At 42.7% G+C, this 24601-nt stretch overlaps 1 protein-coding gene across 4 annotated transcripts in view; it reads right to left on the reverse strand.

Annotated features, from left to right (window-relative positions):
* The window catches only part of CEP85 (centrosomal protein 85), a 44219-nt gene that overhangs the window by 12289 nt on the left and 7329 nt on the right, over positions 1–24601 (reverse strand). For 2 of the 4 annotated variants that reach the window (XM_069078808.1, XM_069078810.1), the window contains exons 2-7: positions 17192–17265; positions 11427–11579; positions 5463–6145; positions 2859–2992; positions 2392–2509; positions 659–844 (exon numbers count right to left, since the gene is read on the reverse strand). In XM_069078808.1, coding sequence (XP_068934909.1) covers positions 659–844; positions 2392–2509; positions 2859–2992; positions 5463–6145; positions 11427–11579; positions 17192–17246 — 1329 coding nt within the window. In that variant the 5' untranslated portion in view covers positions 17247–17265. Of the gene's footprint in view, positions 1–658; positions 845–2391; positions 2510–2858; positions 2993–5462; positions 6209–11426; positions 11580–17191; positions 17266–24601 lie in introns of those variants that run through there. The other 2 variants (XM_069078809.1, XM_069078811.1) reach the window with 2 other exon arrangements.

Genomic DNA, 24601 nt, shown 5'->3' on the forward strand with positions numbered 1-24601 from the left:
AGTGAAAGCGCCAGGATCTGGGCCAGAGTCTCCTGCTTCAACATTGGCCCACTGTTCTTTCTGCTACTCTCTGTGGCCTCTAAGAATTCTAAGAATATAGACACTTTAGAAAGTATGGATCAGAGGAACGGGAGAAAAGAGCCAAAGGAAATGAGCCAGCTTCCATGGTCTCCAGTTATCCTTCAGGGCAATTAGAAGTATGCTGACAAAGATTCTAAGCTCTCTAAGTAGCTGCAAAAGTAAACTTTTCTCCATTTTCAGTCTGTGGGAGGAAGAAAACCAAGCAATTGGAACCCAGGTGTGTTTACACCCCTGGAAACAATGATGAATGGTGTAACTGCTTCTCTCCTCTGCCAGCTGGCAAGAGGTACAGAGAGAATGGGGGAGTGAACAGTGGGGAATGCCCAAGTTACTACTCTGTTTACCTCAGGATAGGTAACCAGTCTGAAGAGCAGGCAACTAGCACTGCTGTGCAGCAGGCACAGTCTTGGGAGCCCCCCACCCCACCCCACCTGGGAGGGTCCAAATTTATCTGGCTCACATCTGCTCCTTGCATGGCCACCAGAATCATGGCCTTGGCAGGAAGGAACCCCACCCCCTTGTCTCTGGCTGACTCCGAAACCCTTCCCAATCAGAACGCAGCCCCACTAGCACTCACCCTTTCTTCTTGTTTCTTTCCTTCTTCTGAATGTTTCTGCAATGCCACCCGGAGGGACTCCCGGATGAGCTGGGCATCCACTTCGGAGGCAGACAGTTTCTTTTCAAGCTCCATCCTTTCTCTACTGAGAGCCTCTGTTTTCTGTGCAAACTGTGCTCGGAGGAAAGTGTTCTCTCGCTGCAGCTCCTGCCAGAGAGATGTCCTACTTGTGACAAGTGCCTTAGTTCCTGGCTGTAGACAGACAGACAGACAGACAGACAGACACACACACACACACACACACACACACACACACACTCACTCACTCTTTCTCTCTCCCTCCAATTGTTGAAGAATCCCTTCACAGAAAAAGAGGATTTAGAAATAGAAGGCACTTTTAGAGATCATCTTCATTTTAGAGATGAAGAAATTGTGGTCTAAGGAAATGAAGTGACTTGCCCAAAATCACAGAGGTACTGGGTTTCCAAGTCAATGTGGATGAATGACCAGAAAATGTCCTGGACTCAGCAGATAGGTGGGAAATCAAGTGTGGCTGAGAGGTAACATAGAATCCAAAGGGCCTCAGTTCCCCATAACTCTTGCCTCAGAATGACAGCTGCCTCTTCCCACTTCTAATCAGTTTGCTTTGTAGGTTAAAAAACAAACAACAACAAAAATGAAGCCAAGCCTGCTTGTTGTTACACCTGACCTCTGCCACTGCCTGCATTTGCTGGGAATTTGGCATAGTGGAAAGAAGACTGGATTAGCTGCACAGATTTGGAGCCAGAAGGATCTTTAGAGGCCTCACTATAGAGGGAAGTCAAGTGACCTTCTGTGGTCACACAATTAGCAAGTGTCTCACGCGGGATTAGAACCCAGCTCCTGCTGACGCCAAGCCCAGTGCCCCTGCCTCAGTAGCCCAGCTCTGCTGCTCTGACCTCTAAACTTCAGGGAAGCTATTTCTTCACCTCAAAATGAGCTATTAGTCACATTGCACAGCAGAGAGCCGGACACAAAGGGTAGGAGCTATTTAAATTCTTATTCCCTTCCCTCCCCCTCATCTGTAAAATAAAAAGGAAGATGGAAGAGGAAGGTCAGTTGGGTCTCAAAAATCCCTTCTCCCTGTTTTTTAGGGCCCTTCACACTATTCGAAAGGCCTTGCCTCCTCACTCCTGAAGTCTCGGAAGCTCTCCTCTGACCACTCCCTCCTGGGAGCTGCCACGGTACCTTTTATTTTTTCCTATTGAACTTCAAATTTTATTTCATATTATGGTAAAGACTGAAGCACGTGTGTGTGTGTGCGTGTTCCCTACAACAATATTTGATATATTCATAGCACTAAAAGGTCTGCAAAGCGATGTATATTTACTGTCCAACTGGATCTTCACAAGGACCTTAAGTAGTACTTTATTATTTCCATTTTACAGATGAGAAAACTGAGATAAGAGGGAAAGCGATTTGCTTTTAATATTATAATGGGAGGTGTTGGAGGCAGAATTGGCACTTGAGCCCCAGGTCTCTCCTGATTTGAAATCCAGTGTTCTTTCCACTACATCACACTGTCTCTCCAAAACATGAGCGGTTTAAGGGCAGTTACTGTATCTTTGTATCAACCTTCCCCAGAACTTCCCCATCCCCACCCCAGCTCCCATCACAACCCAGACACACACACACAGGCACATGGCCACCCAGGAGCCTGAGCACAGAGCCTGGAGCACTGGCTGAACGTGGGACTCTCGGTGGTCACTACTTACTTGCAGCCTCAGCATGCAGACATCCCCATAGTGGGCAGGACGGCCCAACAGGGCACTGTGGACTTGAAGCTCACTCTCACGGACTTTCTGTTCCAACTGAGAGATATGCTGCCTCTGTCTGCAAAGTAAACCACAGGCACACATCAAAGTAACCTTCTTGAGTGATAGCCTGCCTGAAATCGGAGCCTTCCCTTTCACTAGAGATAGGAACAATCAGTCCTACTTAACTGAGATGAGAATCTCAAGGTCTGGCTGATGATAGGAGAAGGGAAGAAGGAAAAAAGATTTCTGGGACTAGGGACAAATAACTAAAGATGAGTGAGTTAAACATCTACTAGAAGTACTTCCCATCAGCCACCAAAGAGACATACCCCATGTAATGTTAGAGAACAGGTTAGTTATCAAAGCCAGCTCTTTTGCCACTAAGCACTGAGAGTATCTCAGAGGCCTCTCCCCTCCACCCTTACTTGTTGATAAGGAGATCCTTTTCCTTGAGGAGGCTCTCATTGCTGTTCAGGATGCTCACCCACTGGGCTGGGTCCAGGGCTGGCAGAGAAGGAGTGTAAGCTGCAGGGTGGTGGCAAGTGGCTCCATTCTGAAGCTGAAAACAAGCAAGTCATGGTAAGTGGCTGATGTCACAACTCAGAATCCTTCAGGGCCTCTTTTCTACCCACCCAAAATGAAGTATAAACTTACATCTAGCATTCAATGCCTTCCACAATCTCACCCCTCTTCTTTTCCAGACAGTTCTCATGGTTGGAAGGCACCTTTAGTCGAAACCCTATTTGGAAAGCAACTACTTCTATGATATCCAGGAAAGGCATTCAAGCTTCTGCTTTAAGATCTCTATCTAGGTGGGGGTTCCCCACCTAACAAGGCCACCCAATTCCACACCGGGACATTAATTTATAGGAAGAGGGCAGCTAGGTGGCAGAGTGGACAGCACACCAGTCCTGGAATCAGCATGACCTGAGTTCAAATCTGGCCTCAGACACAAGCTGTGTGACCGTGGGCAAGTCACTTCACCCCAATTGTCTCAAAAAAAATTTTTTTAAAGGAAGATTTTTTTTCTATATAATGAGTCAAAATCTGCTTCTCTGCAACTTCTACCCACTCTTCTAGTTCTGCCCTCTGGTGTCAAAGAAAAAGTCCAATTCTTTTTCCACTGTAGCCCTTCAAACACTAGAACCAATCAATAAGCATTTACTAAGGACCCACCTTGTGAAGAAAGTTACAGTGTCTCCCTTAAGTCTCTTCTTTGGTGAGCTAACCAGTCTTATGAAGTGACTTCCTCATGTTGGTCACCTAACTGAGCACAGGCTCCAGGGTGTCGGTGTCCTTCCTCCTATGTCTAAGTGACATTCCAGTCAAACTGGACCAGCTCCTCTCACCATCCATTTCGTCTCCCTGAGGCTCTGCTCCCACTACCCGTCCTGTCCCCCATGACCAGAAGGGGCTCCTCACTGTGTACTGAATGCCTGCCTTTCTTTCAAGGCCTGCCTCCTCCATAAAACCTTTCCATATATCCCCCAGATGAACAATGACTTCTTTCTCCAATTTCTCAGGGCACATGGTTTAGGTCTGTGCTTTGTACTCCACTAGCTCTGCCTTGGACCAGATATTTGTATGTGTGCCTATTTCCATCCCTTTACCCCACCCATTGCTCTAAACTCCCTAAGGATCTGGGCCTTATTCTATCTTCTGGTCTCCAATGCCTAAACAGAGATGGTAGACAGCAGAGGTCCTTATTAAAGTTGGCTGAACTGAAATGACAGAAAAGCCACGATAAACACCTGGTCACTGGGCAGCATGATCTTCAGCAGAGCTCTGTTTTGACTGGGTCTCAGTGAACCCTGTGTTTACTGGCTAATTTTAGCTCTCTTTCAGGATTGGAAGAAACTCATAAGGAGGGGTCTGCCTGCAAGCTATATACTCCCCTGCCCCCAAGCAAGGCTCTGAGGCCTAAGGAAAGGTCAGGCTTTATCTGCTAACAGAGACAAATCACACAGCTGAGTTTGTTCCTATCATCCAGGGGCTATGAATTCTTCTTTCTACCACCCCCACCCACTTCAATGGAAGAAGTAGAGAACTGGAAAAACACCACGGGTCTGAAGTCTGAAAAAAATGGGTTCAAATTTGGGCTGCAATCCACATTAGGTGTGTGACCTTGGCTAACTGCTTTCCTTATTTATAAAATGAGACTAACAGCTCCTGTCTTTCCAGCTCACAAGAATGTTGTAAGAATTAAATTAGAGAGTTAAAAGAACTTTGGAAACAATATGGTGCACATACTTATGGCATCACATCCAGCAGCATTTGGATTTCTGTGAAATAGTTCCTCTTACAGCTGAAGCCTTTTTGTCTTTCTCCTAGTTAACTCTCTTTTCTTATAAACTTCTGTCTATTAAGAACCAGTGGTCTCAAAGCTTTCTTTTGTCCAACTTCTCCAACTCCAGGATAAGTAATCTTTTCTTTCTTTTTCTGGCTGTGCTAAGTGAACTATAAGTACTGAGGGCAAAACCTAAATAATTCAAGGAGGTAGACAGTACCTATGGCTGTGAAGACCTTTAGTAAGTAAGTGCTCAAGAATGACTAACATCACATTGCACCTCCAGCGATGTACATTTCTAAAGCACTTCAAGATTTACAAAGGATTTTTCTGGCAATGCCCGATGTGGTAGGTGTAGGATTGGAGGCTTTAGATCTGGAAGGGGCCTAAGAGTTCCACTAGTCCAACTCCCTCATTTGACAGATAAAGAAAGCAAAATCTAGATGGGAAAAGCAACCTAAGGTCATATAGCTAGTAAGTGGCAGAACCAGAACTCAAACTCTGTTCTTAGAGCTCCAAATCTAGTACTCTTTCTACTATACACAGGTAGTGCTACTAAGATTTCTCCCATCTTACAGATAAGACAACAGGCTTATAGAGTGTTAAGTGACTCCCCCCAGCTAGCCAGTAGGCATCAGAGCCAGGACTTTTAAACCTAAGTCTCTTGCCTCAAATCCAATATTTTCACTACACCAGGTCTTAACAAAGATATTATTACAGTAACAAGAAAAGGGATCTTTACCTTCATTTGTTCCATCTGTAACCGAATTGACTCTAGCTGCTGTTGGCATGTGCTCAGTTCACAAGACTGTTCCTGGGAATGCCAAGTGTCAGGGCCTTGCAGCCACCCCTGAGACTGGAGAGGCTTTGGGAAGCCAGATGCTGCCTGAAGCAGCCCACCAGCAATGGTATGGGTCCCATTCCGTTCACATCCAGCCCCAACACCTGGGCTCTTCTTTGTCTCAGGTAGCACCTTGTACAACTCCTTGCCTGTCTCAGCTGTTGGATTTTGCAGGTGGAATTGGTAGTAGGGATCTGAATACAGTGTTTCCATCAGTACCGACTGGTTGAGGGTTGGCTCCATGTTGGGAGTATCAAACTTCCTCATCTCCTCTTCTCTTTCATGGCCCAAAGCAGGAAACCAGGACTGTTCAATTCCATTTTCCCCAGGAGTTCCACAGAGGTACATGAGATCCCTGGGCAGGCCCGGAGATCTTTTCATAGTGCCAAGATCTCCATTCCGGTGCAGTCCCACATTTTCAGACAATCCTGACACAGGCAGTTTGGAAGAAACGAACCCTGTCTGGGTGGAAGTTGGCTTGACTGGAGAGGTCCCCAAAGTAGATGGTATCACATGTGCTGTAGGAATGGTTACTTGGCTTTTGATGGGCTGGAAGGATGAGCTGCCACTGGAGCTGCAAAACTCTGGAGAAAGAAGAGCCTTCTATGAGCCAGGAAAAAAGCATCAAGCCTTCCCAAGTTCAGTTGCTGCAGAGAAAGGGACATCAACTTAGAACAGTGGCGTGAGTTCCAGGAGCTCAACTGCTACTTGCCAAGGTAAAGCCACAAAAGGCAGCATTGGCTGCTTCTACAGCCACATCTCCAGGCCTTCCTCTGAAGTTACATTCCACTCCCTGTACCCCCAGAGATGGCATCTTCCTAGTCAAGAAATTAAGGCTGTTTAAAAAAATACTTATTGAAGGGATCCCAAAAGAAGAGAAGAATCAGTTCCCCTCATAGATCAGCAACCACCAGCCATAACTCCATCAAAAAGAAATTTCCTCTAAATCCATGGCACAAATAAATACCACGTTGTCACCCCAGTGACTTCTGCCACTGCTACGTGAATGTAAGCATGAAACAACTACCCTAGAAAACAAATGAAGTCTTGTCTCCTTCAGTGCCCAGGGCAGCAAGGGGGCATGGTGCATGAGCCTGTGGCTGTTCTGGTTCACACAGCCCAAACCTGGCTTCACATGGAAATGTGAAGTTATTCTTAGTAACTCTCAGGTTTCACTCCAGCAACACTAAAGCACACTGTGTTTTTAATTTTGCTCGCCTACTGTCAATGCACTAAAGCCTACGGTCACGATTTTCAGCTTTTCTTCCTATTAAGTCTATTTCCCCTGAACCCAGCTAGTCTCTTGGATACTTACTGATTTCACTTAATCTCTGGATCTGTTTCCATATATATAAAAAGAATGGGCTAGATTAGGTGACCTTTAAAGTCCCTAAGACCTCTAATACCTAATCATTCTATGTATTCTTTAGCCTGAGAGACTGATGAGGTCATGATTACTGTCTTCAAACATTTGAAAGGTAATGCAAACAAGGAATGAGATTTGTTCCAGTAAACCTTAGACTGAAGAACTATGATCAATCAGTGTGAAGTTACAGGGAGGAAGGTTTCAGTTCAGTATAAACAATTACAGTAGTCAAAACTGGGGGTGGGAGTGGCATGGAAGATAAAGAATGAAAGTAAAGTAATGAACTCCCAGGCATTGGAGGTATCCAAAAGAAGGCATTGTCAGGGGCTTTCATGTCTCAGCTAAGAATGGGACCAGATGATTTCTAAGGGTCCAGTCAGCACTGAAGTTCCCTAAGACTATTTAATTTGCACACAACTCTAAAAAACAACTTGATTTTTAAATTCTAGGTAGCTCATAACTAACAGTAGGGGAAATGAAATTTTTTTAAAGGAAATATTTTATAAGGTACCAAATCCATTATTAAAATTTTTGAATGACTGCATCATATCTTTTCATTCATTCAATCAGTATTGAGTGTATACCATGACCAGAACACAGACATTAAGAGAGAGCTAAAAGGAGCAAGTCAAAGTTTCTGCCTGCTCTGAAATTGCAATCATGATCACTGGAGTGGCAGCACGTGGGAAAAACTGAGTAACAAGGATCATGACTTACCCCAACAACACATCCCTCTGATCAGTCCCATCATCACTTAGTAACTTCTCCTTTGAGCTTCATACTATTCTTACCTACCATCCAACCACAATCCTGAAAGCTGTCATCTACCCACTCTACCCCTAGCCCCTGGTCATTTCCCTTCCTTCCTCAATCAATCTGACACCTGGCTCACAATTTTTTCTCCCCAACTCCTCCCCTCAAACTAGGGGTCTTCAACATACATATGGGCTCAACTTCCAACTCCCTAACCACTCAGTTCCTTAACCTACTCACTTCCCATGATCTCCACAGGAGCTCTCATTCTACTTCCCCACCTCAGCCATACATAAAAATAGTCATAACCTTGATCTTGCCATCAACCATAAACTCACCACCTTCTGAATTCAGGAATTCCAAAATCTCCTTATCCAACCAAAACCTATTAGCTTTTCACCAATCTCTCTGCCTTCCTTTACAAAACCCTACTCCTTGTCCACACTGTGACCTCAAATCCCTTGTCCTCTCAATTCTCTCCCAAGCCACCTCCTCTCTGCACTAACTACTTTCTCCTCTTTTCCACATCATGATCCCTTGGTGAACCAATGCAATTCCACATTGTCCTGTCTCTTGAATCATTGGTCCCCTTGTCATCTGGCTTTACCAATTATGCCCCACCAAGCCTCATCCTTGAATCACTCCCACCATTTACTGCCTTTTCTCTTTTGCATGACACTGAAAAGAGGAAAACCACATGATTGTTCTTGGGTCCACTACAAATTTATGGTACACAAAACCCCTGGGCCCTCCCCGCTGCCAGGCAGTCCTACCACACCCCCCTTATCTGCCCACTATCCAACTCTCCACAGTTGTTCTTCCAAACCTTTTCATCCTTCCTGACTTCTCCTGGTTCTTCCTCCCCCCACCACTGAGAGCCTTACCTCCTATTTTACAGAAAACATTCAAGCCATTTGTTGTGAACTCCCTCTTCCTCAGATGCCTTTTGCCCCCTCTCCTCCTTTACCTCTCACATGAAGTGGCTGCAACTCCTTACCAGGGCTAGCCCTTCTACCTGCTCAGCAATCCCATTCCATCCCATCTCCAACAGACTGCCCCTATGGCATCCCCCCAGTCTATCACTTATTTTCAATCTGTCCCTGTCCATTGGCTCATTCTCTGATCCCTATAAGCATGCCCATATCTCTCCTAACCCTCACTTGAGCCACCCTCACCATCATCCTGTATCTCTTCTGCCCTTACTAGCTAAACTCCCCACAAAGTATATCAACAAAAGGTGCCTCCACTTTCTCTCCTCTCACTCTCTACTTAAGCCCTTACAATTTGGCTTCTAACCTGTCATTCCTTTGAAACTGCTCTCTCCAAAGTTACTAATGATCTCTTAGTGGCCAAATCCAATGGCCTTTTCTCAGTCTGTATTGTTCTTGACCTCTCTGAAGTCTCTGACATGGCTGATCCCCCCTCTACCTTGATACTCTCTTACCAGGATACCACTCCTTTCTAGTTCTCCTCCTCCCTATCTGACCACCATTGCTCAGTCTCCTTTGCTGCCTCTTCATCCAGATCATGCCCTCTAACCATCAATGTCCCACACAGGGTTCTGTCCTGGGCCTCTTCTCTTTTCCCTCTATACTGCTTCACTTGGTGACCTCATCAGTTCCCATGGATTTAATGACTATCTCTATGCTAATGATTCAAATCTACCTACCCAGCACTAACCTTCTACTGACCTCCAATCTCTCATTTCCTAATGCCTTTCCGACATCTCAAACTGCAAACCACCATCCTTCCAGTCCCTCAGGCTTGAAATCTAGACATCATTCTCAGATCTTCACTATTTTGCCCCTTCATATCATCTTTGTAACATCTGTTGAATATGTCTTCTCTCCTCTGAAAATGACATGGTTCTGGTGAAGACTTTCATTTCCCCAAGCCTGGACTATTTTCAAAAGCCTCCTGGTTAGGTCTGCTTGCCTCAATTCTCTCCCCACTAAGGTGATTTTCCTAAAGTGCAGGTCCAGTCAACACACACACACACACACACACACACACTCTCTCTCTCTCTCTCTATCTCTCTCTCACTCAATAAACTCCAATGGCTCCTTATTGCTTCCAGGATTAAATACAAAAATCCTCTGTTTGGGATTCAAAGCCCTTCAAACCTCCTATCTTTCCAATCTTCTTATACCTGACTTCCTTGACAAGTACTCTTTGATTCGGTGACACTGTCTACCTGCTGTTCCCCAAACAAGATACCTAACTCTTGGCTATAGGCATTTTCTCTGGCTTCCCCCATGTCTGGAATGTTCTCCCTCCTCAACTCTGCCAATTAGCTTCCTTTAAGTCTCAACTAAAATCCCATTTTTAACAGGAAGCCTTTCCCAACCCCTCTTAATTCTAGTGCCTTCCCTTTGTTAATTATTTCCCATATAGCTTGTATCTAGCTTGTCTGTATATTTATTGTCTCACCCATTAGACTGTTAGTTTCTTGAGAGCAAGGATTGTCTTTGTCTCTTTTTGTATCTCGGGGGCTTAGCGCACAGTGCCTGGCCATATAACAGGCACTTAATAAATGTTTATTGATTGACTGAATTACCCTATAAAGAATTTCCAGTTTTCCCAAGATCATTCCATTTACACCAACCTATGTGAAAGCCATGCTGCTCCCCCCACAAGATCCTGTAACCCAGAAAGCTCTATTTTGTTCCACTCAGTGAGGTATACATAGAGGACATCTGGGAAAATCCAGCCTACCCAGAATGCCTGTTGCTCTATTAATGAAGAGAGTTTCCCACATCCTATTAATGGGGTTCCATATTCTCCTTCCAAGGCAATACAGAACTGATAAGTATTCAAAGTGAGTAATATGGAAAATAAGTTTTATAGGAGTGAGCAAAAGAAGAAAGATTGTTGTGGAAGGCAACATAATAGGAAAAGCCTTATGGACAACACAGGAATTTAGGTGGACTGTGAAGAATGGACACAGTCTGAGGGAGGGCTAATTAACATCTCATGGAAAAGGAGAAAAACAACTTGGGAAAAGGCACAGTGGTGGGAATGAGCAGATAGCAAGAATACTAGCCTGGCTAGAGAAGAGGGTTTGTTGTGGATAGTGGCAGGCCCTGCATGTTTCAGCTTTGCTCTCTCAGCAACAGGAAACCAGTGAAGGTCAGTGAGCAGGGAACTCTGAAGTGCTATACAAATGTGAGCTATGATTACTGTTCTTCTACTAAAGTCATGGGTAGGTGACACTAAGCTCTCCCCAAGGACATACCAGTCAATACAATCTCTGGAAGCTCCTATTAAAGTGAATTCTGAATATAAGCCCTGTGACAGATTGCAAGTCTGTGTACTACAAGAACCAGTACAGAGAAGACTGGCAACTGGGTAACTGGTAACAGCAATTTGTAAAAATTCTGTACTAAGGGAGGGCAAGGTTGGATCTTCACTGGTAGGGGGTCCCCCACACCAAAGAAATGACAAATCCCTAAAATACTAATCTATTATTGTGACAAAAAATGTTAAACCAGTGTTTTAAAAGGATAATTAACCTGAGAGAGACAGAGAGATCAAGGAGGAGGTTACTGCAATAGTCTAGGCATCAGGTAAACGTGGAGTACGGTGTTAACAATGAAATGGAAAGAGTTGGATGTGAGAGACATTTTGAAGAAACGATCAGACTTGGTTAACTGATTAGACTGGCTTTATGAACACTCTAAACCACACGACCACAATCTAAAAGAGGCAATACAATGTCAGTAGTCGCATTAACAATCCAAACTTACCCTCAACGATGTCAGAACATGATGTGCCAATGGCTGTGTCCCCACTGTCCGCCACGCTTGAGCAGCGGCTTAAGCGGCTTCTGTATGGCTCTGAGATGACTGGGGTCTGCCATTCGGTCCCCAAGGAACTGCCCTTCTGAATCAAATTGGAATCTGAAACAAGTGCCACTGCCCACCTTTAGTGTATTCCCAGTATATCACTCACTGAAATAATTTAGCAAAGATCACCCTTAAACTCATACCGAATATTAAATCAAAAGCCAACAGCCCACCCTTTCATGTCCATCCCAGCTCATAGAACTACCTTATTACAAATGAGATCAAATATTTATCTTTTATTTGTTCTGTGCCTAGGACCATGCTGGGGCTATGGAGAATATTAAAAGAGATGATCCATTGGGAGTTTATAGTCTAATAAAGATAAAATATATATATATATATATAAATGAAACAGTAAACTGATATGTGAATATGATTAAATGCAAAAAATATTATGCAGACAATAGGCAGAGGGAATTTGGAGAATAGAAAGGTCAATATTACTATGAGTTAAAGTGGCAAAGTATAGTGAAAAGAGAACTGGACTATGGACTGCAGAGACCAAGGTTTAAATCCTGGCCGCAACATACATTAGCTGTGTGATCTTGACCCAATTATTTAACCTGTTTCTTTAATCTGTAAAATGTGATAATCATATTTTACTATCTTATCACAAGGGTGAAAATGATAACATTTACAATACTACATGCAATTTGCATTATTATTATTAATCAGAGTAGACTTTATAGAACTTTAGCTGGACATTGAAAGAGAGAAAGGGTTTTGCTAGACTTAGGTGATGGGAAAACTTCCCCATGTGACATCAGATCAGGGAATAGCTTGAGCACACAAAAAAGTAGGGATTAACCTGGGATAGTGAAGAGCCTAATGGGGTTATAACAGAGGGTTCTAATTCAGAAAAAAAAGTAGGAGAAAAACATGGGAGAAATCAATAGGGCTAGGTTCTAGAGCAGGGGTGGGGAACCTGCAGCCTCTAGGCAACATATGGCCCTCTAGGTTCTTAAGTGGCCTGAGTCCACAGGTTCCCCACCCCTGTTCTAGAGGATCTAGAAAGCTGGTTTTAAGAGTTTATATTTTATACCGAGGGCAACTAAAACCATGCTGAATAGGGAACTAACATTCAATTGAATTCAAACATTCAGTGAACATCTAGACCAGAGGGGTGCAGGACCTCTGCTAGGCACTGGGGACACAAAAGTCAAAACAAAAAAGTTCCTGCCCTTTCAAAGAGCTTACCCCCTACTCCAGGAATACAGCATATACACAGATAAATACAAGATGAAAGGGCTGTTTTTCAGAAAATTTAGGTTCTAGAAATTTTTGAACCATCAACCAACCAACAAGCGTTCAAGAGTTTACTAAGCACCAGTAAATGTGCTAGGTGCTAAGGATACAAAGAAAAAAATTAAACCATAAGGTTGAAAGGGACTTTAAGGGTCATTTAGTTCAAAACCTTCATTTCAAAGTTAGAAAAGTAGGCCCAAAGGGAACCAACCTCCTCCACTACCATGGACAAAGTTTAGCCAGGGCTAAAAGCTAGGGTTCCTGACGCTGTGCCAGACAACCTCTTTTTTCTACATCACATTGCCTTTCCCATCATCAGCTTTATTCTGGCCTAATTAGAATGTCATTTTGATTATATATCATTTTGGAAAAAAGTAGCATGGTGGAGAAAGTAGAGAGCTGATCCTGAATTCAGTAAAACTTGGGTTCAAGACACACCTCTGATCCAGACTGGTTCTGGTTCAGTGAAGTCTCTAAGACTTATTAACCACAGATAAGCTGCTAACCTAATTGGGAAAAGGAGTTTCTGCACTGGCCATACCTTAAACCAACGGTTTACAAGGGTGAATTAAAAAAGAGATTGTTAAGAAAATTTTGGATAACAGCACAATAAAATACTAGGATCCTAATAAGTTATATCATAGGTTGCCCTCTCAATTATAAGCAGAAGCAATCCCCACATCCCATGAATGAATCATACACCTAGAGTTGGAAGGGCTTCAGTTCCCTCATTTACAGCTAAGTAAACTGTGACTCAGGGAGATGACGCTGACTTGGTCAAGGTCATAGCACCAACAGGAGGCTTGGAACAAAAAGCTGACTGCCACACCAGCTCTCTTTCTGACAGTCTAATGGCTGACACTTGGGGTGAACTTAGGTCTCCTACTTCTATCTGACCCCCACAAGGCTGCAAAACTGAGGCCTAATAAAGAAAGTAAATTAGGATTTCAGGACAGTTAGGGTTTTAATCTGAGGTGTAGAAAATTATCAGGCCCTTAGATAATAAAGGTTTTTTTAAGTTTTAAAATTTATTTGAAGCTTAAATGCAAAGTAAGAAAAGGAAAAAAAAAAATTAGGATTTTTTTTTTTCTGTATCATATTCTCCCTACTAGACTACAAACTCTTTGAGGGGATAGGTATATATTACTAATAACTCCCATATCTTATAGTGATCGAAGGTTTACAAAGCACTTTCTCATAAAAAGCCTGTGAGGCTTATAGTTTCATCATACAGATTAGGAACCCTGAAGTTCAAGAAAATGAACTGACTTGTCTACAATCACATAATTAATAAGGTACAATTCAAATCCAAGTCTTCAGACTCCGGAGTTAGGGACTTGGATGAGGAAGACCTGGGTTCAAATTTAACCTCCAATATTTATTAGCTGTGTGACCCTGGGCAAGTCATTTAACTGCAACCTGTTTCTTCATCTGTAAACTGGATATAAAAAATAGTTCTTACATCAAAATGTAAAGACTCATAAATGAGATAATATGTGAAGCATTTTGCAAATCTTTCCACATTGCCTGCACCCTGTCTTATGTATCATTTTAAATTCTTCCTCCTGCCCATGCTCTGCACATTAAATTTTTAAAGTTGAATTAAGCTGAAGTGTGGCAAGTAGAATTTCACCATACCATCAACTTGGTCTAACACTACCCTTTAGTCACCATCATTTCTTCTCACCAAGGCAAGATACAAGAGAAAGTCATTCAAAAAGTCCTTCATTTTGTAGATAAAGAAATAGAGCCCTGGGGCGGCCAGGTAGCACAGCGAGTAAGAGCACCGGCTCCAGTGTTGAGAAGACCTGGAGATCGAATCCCAGGCTCAGACACTTAGCATCCAACCAGAAACACCTAGCCTTGTAACCTTGAGCAAGTTACTTAACCCCAATTGCTTAAAAAAAAAAAAAAAAAGAAATAGAGCCCTAAGAAAATGACTTGCCCAAGGCTACAAGTAATTGGGACTGATGGGGGGGAAGAGAAGACAACCTGTTCAAGGGTACAGTGCCTGGAGTTGAAATAGTGGGGGGGGGGGAGAGGAGGAAGAATAACAGAAGTCAGTCAGTTTGCCTGAAGCACAGAATGTGGGGAAAAGGGTAGGATGTAAAAAGTCAAGAAAGACAGGATGAAATTTATTGGGAAAGTCTTTTAATGCCAGAGTCTGCATTTGACTTTAGAGGCAATAAGAAGTGATTGGCTCTTTCTGAGCAGAGGAGCAACATGGTCATTCTTAGGAACATTAAGGTGGTAGACATTTGGAGAGCAGGTTGGAAAGGGGACACTTGAGGCAGGGGGACCTATTAGGAAGTTACTTCAATAGTTCAGGAAAAAGATGATTAGGACCTGAAGTAGGATGGTGGTGGGAGATAATGAAGGTAGAAGAGTCAGCTGAGGTTGTGAACCTGCATGCCTGGAAAGGTGCTAGTATGCTGGAAAAAAAGCAGGGAAATTAGGAAAAGGACTAGGTTTAAGAAAAAGATAAGGAGTTTGGTTTTGGTCATATGTGTACTTGCATGCATGCATACATACATCCACATGCACATACCTTAAAATAATCATCCGGAAAGCTGGGATTTTCCCTTATATCTTATGCCACGTTAATGCCAGAAGGGCCCCCAAGTGAATGTGAGACATAGAAAGATGAAGTGATCAAAAAATTCAAGTTTTTTTTTTTTAATAATGATAATAGGGGCAGCTAGGTGGCGCAATGAGTAGAGCACTGGCCCTGGAGTCAGGAGGACCTGAGTTCAAATCCAGCCTCACACACACACACACACACACACACACACACACACACACACACACACTCTAGCCGTGTGACCTTGGGCAAGTCACTTAACCTCAACTGCCCTACCAAAAAGGGGCAAAAAAAAAAAAAGATAATATTGCCTCAGAAGCTTAACACACACAAAAAAACTAGCCGTGTGACCTTGGGCAAGTCACTTAACCCCAACTGCCCCTCCAAAAAGCATTAATTAATTAAAAAAAACAAAAAATGTTCTATTCCAGTAGCTCTTGAACAAAGTGAAAAAAGAAAAGGAAAGGAAAAGATTTAGATCTAAATACAGCATTGTATATACACTGTTACTTAAACTGATTTGTTGTTAACTTCTAAGGCTGTCTCAAGTTCATTCCCTGCCCATTCTAATACTGTCACTTAGCTCTCTGCTTGGACCTCTCATACACTTTTATGTTATTTTGTGTTCTTGACAAGTTACCCTATTTGACTACAAGCTCCATGAGGTATGTATGGAAGGGTATCCTAAAAAAGAAGAAAACCCCACAGAGAACAGATACTTAATATTTGTTGAATTATACAGGTATGTTGTCAGAGGAGTGTAATGGGAATGTAAATTTAAAGATCTTCCCTGCCCCTAGGCTAAAGTGCACCTGGAGCCTGGGGTGGGAGGCTTGTTTTTCAGTAGATACTTTTTGATTGGCCAGTGGGTCAATAAGGTTGCTACATTCTCTGAGCCAGAAGAAGGCTATATAAGCCCTGATGTGAGGCTTTGTTTTGGGGGGCTCACTTTGAGAAGTGTTCTGTGATTTGATATTTGATATGGATTCTGGGAAGCCATTGTCCAGAGCGCCCCCCCCCCCAGCTTTGAAAAACCCAGATGTTGATTGGGTATGGATGTAATGGTTGGACAGTTTGGAAATCTGTCTACTTGATCTGTTTTTTTTGTCTTGATAATTATGTCTGTATATTCTGAAGTTCGGGGTGCTGATCTCTTTCCCCTGAACTAGGTAAAGGATACATGTTTGACTGATTAAAGTAAGCTTGTTAACCCATTTTGAGTTGCTTTCCTTTATCAAAGCAGATCCAAGAACCTGTGGTGGCAGCAAACCCTGAGGACGCTTGGGGTGCTTGTTGCTACAAGGAGATACTTTTTAAAACAAGTGCTGTTTGTTTCCCTTTTGGAATGTGGCCTGTGAGCTTTCATAAGCAACTCTGCAAAATTCACAAATAGAGAAAGGGATGCTTTGATAGTTAAATTCCCAGATCTCCAGTGAAGCCACCAGAATACACTGGCATCCAACTGGAATTTGGATCCTTGTGGGACAGGAGACAACAGGCTGCCCATATGATTATAAAACCAACATAGAATACAGCAATTAATAGTGCTATTTTCTATGTCACATAATTCTATACGCTCTCCCTTCCTGCCTGAAGTACCTGTTGCTATTTCAAATAACATCATGTTAAGAATGCACAACTGTTTGTTCCACCCTCCATATATCATGTCAATATCCATTCAGACTTAGTTTTCCATAGGTAACAATTCACTTCAAACATTACCATGGGATTTGTTCAGTTTTGACACTAGTGAATTATGTCTTTTTCCTTCTTCCCCTGAAAAAAATGAAAGAATATAGCCAGGGTTGGGATTTGGCAGAGAAAACTTTGGAATATTTACCTGGTGGACTTGCTTGGGAAATCCTCCCAGCTGGATATTTCTCTTGCACAGCCATCCTGGGAAATTCCAGTCAACTGCAAAATTAAATGAGTTCACTTAGTACCTTTTAAATCATTATAATCTAATCCACACTGAACTAAAATTGATTGTGAAGCTTGCCCCTTTTCCCCAAGAATATTCAAACCGAGAGTTATGCTTCCCTCAAAGACAATTTCACTTGAGCATAGAAGTTCCCTCCACTGCTTCTTTTGGAAAATGAGAAAAACAGTAAGAGCAGTGGTCAAATGAGGTAAAGCCCTAATTACCACAGATCACACATTTAAGTTTAGGTTTCCTCATAAGACCCCATGACATGTAGCACGAAGACAGACCTCAGCTCATGGAAGAAATCAACCAGCTATACAGCTAAGAAGATGTAATGCCAAGCAAAGGCAACTTCCAATTCAGTTCAGAATACCAGCATAGTAACTCTCCATTTTATTCAGTGACAAATTAAGGCTAAACATTCACAGAACAGAGAAAATCAAAATATAGCATTCACCAAGTGTGATTCAATAATTTCCAAGTACTACTCCACTCTTGGGCAGTACATTCATTTAGTCAATCACAAAGTCTCTCTCCTCAAGTGGAGATTAAGATTAGTTTCCAATCATACCATGTTTCCCCGATAATAAGACACTGTCTTATTATATTTTTTTGGACAGAAAAACACCAGAGGGCTTATTTTCAGGGGAGGGCTTATTTTAATGAACATTGACAGCAATTTTAATAAACAGGTAAATGTGAACAAAAAAATGTACCTTTATTCAGTAAGCAAATCACTGGGGAAGAACAGGATGACGCGCTCACTGCTGCAGCTCTGATTGGATGCAGCTCGGAGTGCGGCGTGCGTTTCACGGGGGGGGAGGGGGGACACGGTGCATACAGAGGGTACCGTAATGTAGCGTGTAGCACAGGGGATCACCTTCACTACAGTAGCAATCTCAATAGGGCTTATTTTCGGGGGAGGGCTTATTTTAGAGGAATCTTACACAGTAAGGGGAGGGCTTATTTTCGGGATAGGTCTTATTATCGGGGAAACACGGTAAACAAAGTATATTCATTTGGTCAATCACAGAGCACAAAGGCCATCTACCCCTGAGCTACAACAAGGGTAGATATCATCACAGCATTTAATACCCAAAGAGAGGCCTTTTCTTCATCTTGACGGGAGGCAAGTTCTCAGCAATCTCTGTTCCTGGGGAGACAAAGCTTAACAAAGCCATAATATACATTGCCACTGTCCTCATCAATTCACTCTCTGCTGCAGAACAGTCTCAGGACCCCTGAAAATGTCACCAAGACCCTCTTCGAGGATTTCTGTAAACATACAACAAGAAAATCCTTCTTCAGGGCTTCTGAACCAACAGCAAGGTTTCGAGACCTCTGCAACAGCAGCACTTTCCTTCACCAACAGACAAATCCGGCAAAACAACATCAAAACAGACAGACAAAATACCAGCGTCACAGCCATGTCTCCTCAGTTCTTGGCAGCTCTGGGTGGCAGTTCTCAAAAGTCCTGGGCAGCTCCAACTGGCCTTCAGCAATCCTCCACAATGCTGCTCCCAAAGTTCTTCTGCCTCTCTCTGCTCTGGCCTTCTCTTTGCTTGTGCCTCTCTAAATCCACGTCACCAGCTCCTTCCAGTTCAGCACTCTCTTTTCACGTCAACAAGTCCATCCCACAAGTGGGATTCACAAGCTCTGCATTTCAACATTCAACCCGAAAACCAAGCCAATGCAGGGGGGTCTTTAAATTCCATTACTATTACAGAAGAGGAGGCCAAGACACAAAACCAAGTCTTCTGACTGAGTCCAACATTCTTGTCATCACAATATTATGTGCTATATACAAATACAAGCACTTATTATTATTCCCAATCTTGACCTTTTGATTTTCATTTTGTTGTTGTTCTTGGGTTGTTTCATTCATGTCTGACTCTTGATGGCCCCATTTGGGATTTTCTTGGCAAAGCTACTGGAGTGGTTTGCCATTTCCTTCTCCAGCTCATTTTACAGGTTAGGAAACTGAGGCAAACAGGGTTAAGTGACTTGACCAAGGTCATAAAACTAGTAAATATCTGAGGCCAGATTTGCACTCAAGATGAGCTTTTTTGATTCCAAGACCAGTATTCTATCCACTGCAAGCATCTAGGGGCTCTATGATTCCATGGACCATCTCAAATTACCTAATGGATGCCACAAAATTTTCAGTAAAATATTTACTTAGATCAATCTGTAGTACTTTTGATGAGGGATGATGATTCTAGTCACAGATGAAAAAGAAGTTTAGTGTAGTAGAAACACTGGTCTTTGTTCTGGAAGAGGACCAAAATGACATTACTATGTCAAGGTACAGCGTACCCGACTGTGGCTGATCAGACCAAGATGAGCTCAGAATGCTCTACCACAGTTTGGACAAAAATAGTTCATGTGAACATCTGGGGTGGAATCTCATGGTTTTTTGGAGTTATTTCAATTCTACTTTGCTTATAGAGCACAGCTCGTTCTCTGATGAGGGCAGTCCTTTGTCAGCATCTGCCATGTCACACAATCAATTCCAATGGTCTTCAGACAGTCCCTAAGAGTATCCTTGTATCACTTCTTCTGACCAGCATGTGAGAACATGCCTGTGTGAGTTCTCTGTAAAGTACTCTTTTAGGCATCTTTAGTGACATCTCTGGATTTTGGTTGTGATATTCCTCAGACTTTCCTTTAGGGGTTGGGGTTCTTTCAGGAGAGGAGATGACCAATGGATTCTTTTTTTTTATCATTACTCTGCCCTCTGGTTCAAATGGATCCAGATAGTTTTCATTCATGATTTCTTGAAACACATATTTAAACAGTAACATTATTATTTTTTGTGGGACGGGCGGTTGGGATTAAGTGACTTACCCAAAACACAGCTAATTTTTGTGTTAAGGGTCTGAGGCCAAATTTGAACTCAGGTCCTCCTGACTCCAGGGCCAGTGCTCTATTCGCTGCGCCACCTAGCTGCCCCAAACAGTAATATTAATAAAATTATTAAAACAAGATTTCTGAACATTATAGTGTAAGCTTTTTTTTTTGGTCATGGTTTTCAGGGAGTCCAATGACTCAAATTATTGCTCTGTGACTGGAGGTCTAGGTCATTTTTTTATATCAGATATGTAATATATTCTTGATTTTTTTTTCAATTTTTTCAAATTATTCTACTATTTTCTGCTGTCTCATAAGCTCTGACTTTTGCTTAATCTATTTTAGTTTTCAGGGAATCTGTTATCAAGTAAGGCATACCACTTTCTCTTTTAAGCTAATTATTCTTTCAATTCTTTATTACATTTTTTATCTCTTGCTTCATTTCTTCTAAATATTCATGTAGTCCTTGTGGAAAGTCCATTTTTTTTTTTTTTGGCAAAGAACTGAAAATTAAGGAGGTGCCCATCAATTGGGGAATGGCTGAACAAGTTGTAGTATATGCATGTTATGGAATACTATTGTGCTATAAGAAATGAGGAGCAGATGGATTTCATATTTACCTGGTGAGGCTTATACGAACTGATGCTGAGTGAGAAGAGTAGAACCAGGAGAAATTTGTACACAATTACAGACACAACGTATGTGTGATGACCAACTTTGATAGACTGGACTCTTCTCAGCAATGCAGTGATATAAGTCAATCCCAAAAGACTCATGATAGAGAGAAATGTGTACATCCAGAGAAAGAACTAGAAAGAACTGAGTTTATATACAGATTGAAGCAAACTACCTGATCTTTTTCCTTTTCTCGTTTGGTTTTATGTCCTCTACACCATTTTTCATTCCATCTGATACAATCCGTCTTTATAACCTGACTAACGTATAATGTGAAAGTATTTACAGATCCTATACTTGACTGTATGCCGCCATGGGGGCGGGGGGAGGGAGGGGGACAAAATGTGAAACTAAAGGAATTGTGGAATTGAATCTTGTAAATTAAAAGTAAACAAACAAATTAATAAAAAAAATTTACAAGAAAAAAAGAAAGTCCATTTTTTTCTTTTTGTCTGTGTCTGTAGTCATTACAGAATTACCTTCCTTCTTTTGGGAAATCTTTAGATCTATAATATTTTTTACTGTGTGGTACCTTCTTTGGTTTACTTATCTCTCCAGCTTTAGTTCCTGAATTGGGGCTGTGTGTCAGGACCAGGCTTTGCCCCATCCTATGCTTCCGTATGGGAGTGATTAGGATTCCTGTAATGATCTCCATCTCCTGGGATTAGGCCCACCTGGATCTCTGAGGTTTATACTCTCATGCATTCATCATAACTGTACTTGAGGGGCGGAGTAGAAGCAGGACCTCCCCATGGCTCTGGCTTCCACCTTCCCCAATCCAAGTAATAAGGGGACTCCAAACAAACTTTGGAGCTGCAGAACCCACAAAATGACACAGAGAAGCTAACCTCCTGCTGAGGACAGGCCAGCAGGAATAGGCCACCACAGTGCTCTGGGAGCCAAGCCCAGGCTCGGGTGAGGTGGAGGTTTTAGCCCCAGGGTGAGCCTGACCAGCCCCAGGCTGGAGGGACTCCAGATCACCAGCAGCTGTGGCAATCCAGAATTATCAACACATAGATTCGAAGGACAAAGTGAGAGGTCAGTGCAGTCTGGACTTTGCAACCCAGTAAGTGGGAGTATGTTGGCTTTTGCCCCCAGGGAGAGAAGCTGCTGAGCCATGGAGCCAGAGCCATGTTGCAGCTTCAGCTCCTGACCTGCAGAGCGTAGGGGGACCAAGTGACCAGTCTAAGGGGTAATCACTCTTGCTTTAACTTTCTTGGATCTGGATTGCAATCTAGGGTGGAGGTCCTGGGGTATGTGACCAGCTTGCCAGAGCATGTGGAGGCTTCAGAGAGGGCACCCAACTAATACCTCCAGCAGCTGAGAAAACCCCAGCGTTTGGAACGAAGCTGCCCTGTGTGATAGTAATGGCAATTAAAGATTCCCCTGTATTGGCTTGGTTTTCGGATTGGTTGTGTTAAAACCCAGAGTTTGTTGATCCCACCTGTGGGATGGGCTTGTTGATGTGGAGGGGGGGTCCTGAATTGGGAGGAGCTGGTGATGTAGATTTGGAGAGATACTGGAGAGAGGCGGAAGATTTTTTTTTTTTGGAAGCAGCACCTCGTGGAGAGAGAGAGAGACTAAGAGGATTGCTGGTGGCCTCTTTGAATTGCCCTGGACTTTTGAGACCTGTCCCCTGAGCTGCCAAGGACTGAGGAGACATGGCTGTTTTGCTGGTACTTTGTCTGTCTGTTTTGATGTTATTTTGCCAGATTTGTCCACTGGTGAAAGACTGTCCTGTTGAAGAAGTCCTGGAACCTGGCATTTGGTTAAGAAGGCCTGAGACTGTCCTGCAGACAGAGAGTGAATACTGTCCACTGGTGAGGGACAGTACTGTTGTTGCAGGGGTCTGGAGACTGTCCTGCAGACAGAATGAATACTGTCCACTGGTGAAGGACAGTCCTGTTGTTGCAGGGGTCTGGGAACCTTTCTGTTGGTTCGGAAGCCCTGAAGAAGGATTTTCTTGTTGTATGTTTACAGAAATCCTGGGAGAGGGCTTTGCTAATGTGTTCAGGGGTTCTAGGACTGTTCTACAGACAGAGGATAAATTCATGAAGGGACTGGCAATGTATCTTATGGCCTTGCTAAGCCTTGTCTCCCCAGGAACTAAGATTGCTGAGAACTTGCCTCATGTCAAGATGAAGAAAAGACCTCCATTTGGGTATTAAGTGCTGTGTTTAAACTTGATGTAACTCTGGGGTAGATTCAATTGTGATCCTAGGGGTGGGGAACTTTTGACCTTATTGTGCTCTGTGATTGACAAATGAAGGTACTTTACCTATGTTTGGAAAATAATCTCCATTTGAGAAGAGGGGTTTTGTGGTGGACCAAAAGAAGGTATAGCCTAGGGGTGGAGTAGTATTTAGAACTGGGACTTTGTAATTGATTGAATGATTGGAAAGTCCTGGGGTGGGGTAGTCCTTGGAGATTATTTAATCACACTTAGTAAATGCTGTATTTTGAATGATGTCATGTTTTGATCTTCTCTGTTCTTGGTTTGTCACTAAATAAAATAGAGAGCACCTATGCTGGTATTTTGAACCTGGGAAGTTGCCTTTGCTTGGTATTACATTACACCCTGTCTGATGGCAGAGTCCTACTGTAGCAAAAAGCCCAAAAGTCAAGAAATTAAGTGGCAAAATGAGCAGGCAAAGGAAGCAAACCAAGCAATGCAATCCAACATTAGACTCCTATTTTGGGGACAAAAAGGATCAAAGCATGGAACAGGAGGAAGACAGTGAAGTCAGAACTCTTGCACCAAAAGCTTCCAAGAAAAATACGAGCTGGTTACAGGCCATAGGGAACCTTAAGAAGCAGATACGAAGGGGCGTCCAGGTAGCACAGCGAGCAAGAGCACCGGCTCCAGTGTTGAGAAGACCTGGAGATCAAATCCGGGCTCAGATACTCAGCACCACACCCAGAAATAACTGGCTGTGTAACCTTGAGCAAGTTTAACCCCCGATTGCTTAAAAAAATAAAGAAAGAAAGAAAGAAAGAAAGAAGCAGATAAGAGAAGTAGAGGAAAAATTGGGAAGAGAAATGAGAATGATGCAAGAAAATTACGAAATGAGAGTCAACAGCCTGACTAAGGAAAATCACACCTTAAAAAAACAGACTAACTCAATTGGCAAAAGAGGCTCAAAAAGGCAATGAGGAGAGGAATGCCTTAAAAAGCTGAATTTGCCAGATGGAAAAAGAAACTCAAAAGCTCAATGAGGAGAACCATTCCCTCAGATTTAGAATGGAGCAAAGGGAAGCTAGTGACTTTATGAGAAATCAAGATGATGTTAAACAGATTCAAACAAATGAAAGAATAGAAGGCAATGTGAAATATCTCATGGAATAATTGTACTTGACTTCCAAAGATTTGTGACTGACAGTGGCATAATCCTTTAAAGATGTAAACTGTTATCCTTCCACATCTTAGTAGATAATCTTCATGAGTTGCTATGGTCCTCTAAACAATCCACTTTATGGTCAACCTTCTGGCAAGGAGTCTCATTTAGCAAGGCTGAATTTTAGATGATACTCAGTTTACCATTGAGGTTGTTTGTATTCACACTCATGCAGGATTTATCTGGCTTCAGTTACCTTTTGAGAATCCAGAGTTGCCTCAATGCAATGCCATAATCAAGCATCTAGACAGGACTTTAATGAAGGATTATACTCTTGCATCATTTTCTGGAAGTACTGTACATTTGTGTATATATTATTTCCCTGACAAGACTGTAAGATTCTTGAAAGCAGGAGTCATGTCTTATTAATATTTGTACCTGAGTAGAGTACACTGAGCAGAGTACA

The sequence above is a fragment of the Petaurus breviceps genome, unplaced genomic scaffold (assembly GCF_028583685.1).
Source record: "Petaurus breviceps papuanus isolate PSGF00001 unplaced genomic scaffold, PetGlider_PUasm1.0 91041, whole genome shotgun sequence".
Taxonomy (NCBI): Eukaryota; Metazoa; Chordata; class Mammalia; order Diprotodontia; family Petauridae; genus Petaurus; species Petaurus breviceps.